At 21.4% G+C, this 4,782-nt stretch overlaps 2 protein-coding genes across 2 annotated transcripts; one reads left to right on the top strand and one right to left on the bottom strand.

Annotated features, from left to right (window-relative positions):
• Nucleotides 1-88: 88 nt before the first annotated feature.
• Nucleotides 89-2,299, top strand: PGSY75_0605100 (putative RNA-binding protein; the record flags this gene model as incomplete). Its single annotated transcript, XM_018784629.1, has 1 exon — nucleotides 89-2,299. The coding sequence occupies one exon, from the start codon at nucleotides 89-91 to the stop codon at nucleotides 2,297-2,299; it is 2,211 nt and encodes a 736-aa protein (XP_018642683.1).
• Nucleotides 2,300-3,074: 775 nt separating this feature from the next.
• PGSY75_0605200 (hypothetical protein) lies at nucleotides 3,075-4,493 on the bottom strand (the record flags this gene model as incomplete). The annotated part of the gene is made up of 6 exons (XM_018784630.1): nucleotides 3,075-3,113; nucleotides 3,273-3,333; nucleotides 3,455-3,582; nucleotides 3,703-3,800; nucleotides 3,905-4,031; nucleotides 4,317-4,493. 6 exons carry the CDS (start codon nucleotides 4,491-4,493, stop codon nucleotides 3,075-3,077), a joined length of 630 nt encoding a protein of 209 aa, XP_018642684.1.
• Nucleotides 4,494-4,782: the final 289 nt, after the last annotated feature.

The raw sequence follows: 4,782 nt of genomic DNA on the forward strand, positions 1-4,782 counted from the left end.
AAAAAAAAAAAAAGGGATACCTATATAATACACATATATATTTTTCTGTGCATATTTTTTTATTCGTTTTAAAACAAAGTAGTTCAAAATGATAAAACAACAAAAAAGATCATACTCACATGTTGATAATGAGGTTGGTAATATTAATGTTAGTGATGAGGAAAATGTAATAAAAAGGCAAAGAAATGAAAGTAGGAGTAGTACTAGGTCATATATGGATGAGGATGGAAAAAGTATTTGTGCAACTAGTACTGAGATGCGTATTCCATATTGTTTATTATTACCAAATAGAGCTATAGGATATGTTATTGGGAAGTCAGGTAATAATGTACGTGAAATAGAAAAGGCGTGTGGTGCTGTTATAAAATGTCAAAAAGAATTTGATATATCTGTATATCCTCCACCGTCTGAAAAAATTTTAACAATATTTGGAAAAAAAGAAAATAAAAAAAAAGCATTAGAATTAGTTCTAGGCAAATCGAAAAGTGTTATGGATTTTCAAGAAGAAGATGGTAAAGAATCTATAGTTATAATTGTTCCTACACGATCTATTCCCATCATTATCGGTCAAAAAGGTTCTAAGATTTCTTCATTAAGTGAAAGATCTTCTTGTGAAATTAATGTTCATAAGGATGAAGTTCCAGGTATAAAAGATAAAGCTATTTTTATTAAGTCAAAAAAAATAAGTAAAATTATTGACTGTATAGGTATTATATATGATTTATTGGAAGATGTTGTAGAAAATGGAATTTTAACTATTTCTGAATTTCCAGGAGTTCCAAAAAATGATATAAACAACAATAATGATGATTTAATTGATAATGATAATATTAATGATAATGATGAAAATAATAATTTCGATGATCATATTAGTGATTATAATATTAATAATAATATTATAACTAATAATATGAACAATAACATGATGCACATCAACAATAATAATAATAATAATAATCGTATGCATCACAATAATTCAATTAATTATAGAAATATAAATAATAATAATAATAATCCACACTATCAACATAATTATAATAATTCTAATATGAATAACCCAAATAATAATTCCAAATATATGAATATGAAAAAAAATGATAATTATATGGACGATAATATGAGTATTGATGATAACGATAACTATTCTGTTCCTAAAGAAAAAAATTTACTCCTTCATAAATATGGTAAAGAAGTTAGTCCATGTGTTGTTCGTTTTGTTCTAGATGTAGAAACTACTGCATGGATTATTGGAAAAGCAGGATGTCATATTAAAGAAATCCGATCGGTTACTGGAGCAGGTGCAGTCATAGTTGATGCGCCTGATAATATTGAAAATGTAAAAACATGTGATCGTATTTTGACCTTATCAGGTTCAGCAGAAAATAAATTTAATGCTTTAAAACTTATTGTTAGACAAATGGAAGAAAGAGAAAAAAATATTAATAATCCAATGCGTATGTTAGTACCAGGTAAAGCAGCTAGTTTTTTAATAGGAAGAAAAGGATCTATTATTAAATATATTACTGAACAATCAGGTTCACAAATTCAAGTAGCCAAAAATAAAGAAAGTGAAAATGAAAAATTAGTATTAATTACAGGTTCACCAGAAGCAAAAATATTAGCATCTGTATTAGTCTTACAAAAATTAGAAGAATATGAAAACCCAGCTATAGCAAGGGAAGGTCTTGTCATTCCATTAAATGATATATATTATAATAAAAATAATAATAATAATAAATATTCTAATCATATGAAAAAAAGTGTTAATCATAAAATGATGCATAATAATAAAAATTCTATACACAATAATAATAATAATAGCGATGATCATTTTATGCCATCGAATTCTCTTCCTAATCATCATTTTCAAAATAACGATAATCATATGAATTCTAATAATTATACATATGATAATCATATACCCAATAAAATAAATACTCACCATAATAATAATAATAGTAATGATATGAAAACACCAGTTGAAAATATGTTCCTAGAACAAATATATAAATCCTTCCCATATGCATCCTTGCCTAAAATTATATCTGTTAAACAACCATATACCATCGAATTAAATATGCCTGATGTATATTTAGAAACATTCGATTCTCAAAATAAAAATGGAAAATCTTTAATTGACGAAATTGTTGAAAAATCGGGTTGTAATATTTCTATATGTACTGATTCAAATGATTCTTCATCTTATACTTTTAATGTTTCCATAACGGGTTCACCACTAGCTAATTCATTGGCAATTCTTATGATACAGTCCAAAATTTTTAAATTCGACTGGTTTTGAAAATAAACATAAACATAAACATAAACATATATATATATATATGTAATATTAGTGAAAATCAAATCATATAGTTATATGTCATATTTGTAGGCATCTTTTTCTTTGATATAATAAATAAAATGTATTTTTTCCAAACATATATAATATATATATATATATAATATATATGTTCCATCTTTTAATTATAATCCTTTTTTTCAATTTATATGTGTACTTTATTATTTTATTATTACTAAAATATAACAGTACCATCAATTATTTACATATTATATATATATGTATTTATATATATATATATATATATAATATGTATAAATATTTTTTTTTTATTTTCATATTTGTGTGGATAAATAAATTATCAATTATATATATATGCATATACATATATATCTATTTATTTATTTATCCCTATTGGATGTCTACTTTTTTATAGTAATGTAGATTTTAGGAATATATATTCCATTTTTTTTTTTTTTTTTTTTTTTTTTTTTTTGCAGTTGTATTTTTATAATATAATAAATTATATTTGAATAATTAAAAAAACTTATTTTTTATAAATTTCAAAAAAAAAATAAAAATTCATATATGTTATTAAATTTAAAAATAAAACAATTGAAACATGTCATTTAAAATATACAAATAAAAAAAATATAAATACAAATAAACCAAAAAAATAATATTTATAAAAAACATTTACTTTTAAATTATAGCTAGCTATAATTTATTTTATATTATTTTATTTGTGATTATCATATAGACAATCATTTTAATTTTTTTAATTAAATAAGGCCTTTGTTTTTAGAAAGTCTTGACCCTAAAAAAAAAAAAAAAATAAATATATAAATAAATAAATAAATAAATAAATAAATATATATATATATATATATATATATATATATATATAATTCATGATATAAATTATATAAACAGCACATATTGTTAACAAAATATATGTTTTATTTTTTCGACGTACCTGAATTAAATGCATTTTTTTCTTTCCTGGAGTTCTGTAATCTCTTACTATGGTTATATTACTACAAAAAAAAAAAAAAACATATAAACATATAAACATATGAATATATATACATATTATGTGTGAATAAATATATACAATTAAACCATGTAATATATAACAGTAATATATTTTATATTTACTAGTAATCAAAATTGGATATTCCATGATTTTCATCAAAAATTTTTAATGCCTCAATTTTATTTCGATCTGATGAATACATATCAAACCAGTGTCTCATATAAGAAATGGTATAAGAATCCCCTTGAAACTTTTTACATGAACATATAAAAAATAAATAAATGTAAAAGTGAAGAAAAAGAAATATATATATATATATATATATATATATATATATATATACTTTTATTTATTTTTTTTTTTTTTATACGTGTCCTGTAGCAAAACGTTTTCTACATTTTATCCATCCAACTATATATAACCGCTTCGCTGTTCGATATAATTCTTCACAAAACACATTACCTCCATCTATATAAAAAGTGATATAAATATTAATATATATATATTAATATATATATATTATATATATATTATAATATGTTTGATTTTTGATTTTTTATTTTTATAATAACCCTCAAAAAATCCTTTAATTTCAAATCTAAACTTTGATTTAACCTCGTGAAAGTTTGTTATATCATATTCCTTTTTAATTTCTTCTCGTTTGGTAGGTGGGGCTTTATACTTACGAAATCCTGTTACCTATATGAACAAATAAATAAATAATTATATATATATATATATATACATATATATGTATCAACTTAATCAGGAAAAAATACTCAAAATATAAATACTCCAATAAATCAAACGCATAAATCATATAACGTTGAGAAACATCCAAAACAACAAAACATATATTCATATATATTTATATTTTTAACACACTCTTATGAAAACATTGGAATTTATTATATATCATCTGTATCCTTATACACACACAAATATTTATCACATTGTTATGATGTTAATGTATTTTCATTTTACCTGTCGATTTAATATATCAAATTGTTTTTCAAATTCAGGATGACCCTTCTTTAATTTGGGTTGCCATTTTTCTTTTTTATCTAATAACAAATTTTGACGAAATAAAAAATGAGGTTTCTTATGGATTGACAAGTTCAATCGACTTCTTATTTTCTTGGAAACCGGTGAAGGAATCATTTAAAGAAAAACATAAAATAAAACATAAAAAAAAAAAAATATATATATATATATATTTATTTTAAATTTTTTTTAAATTGTAATCATTTCTTTTCTCTTGCTTCTTTCCGATTTCTAATTCTTTTTAAACAAAAAAAAAAAAAAAAAAATTAAGAGAATTATAATATATATTCACGTATGTGCAATTATAATATTATATATTTATGTGTATCCTTATTTTTTAAGTATCTTTTTTTTTTTTTAAAAAGAATTAGAAATCGGAAAGAAGCAAGAGAAAAGAAATGATTAC

This window comes from Plasmodium gaboni, chromosome 6, assembly GCF_001602025.1.
Source record: "Plasmodium gaboni strain SY75 chromosome 6, whole genome shotgun sequence".
Taxonomy (NCBI): domain Eukaryota; phylum Apicomplexa; class Aconoidasida; order Haemosporida; family Plasmodiidae; genus Plasmodium; species Plasmodium gaboni.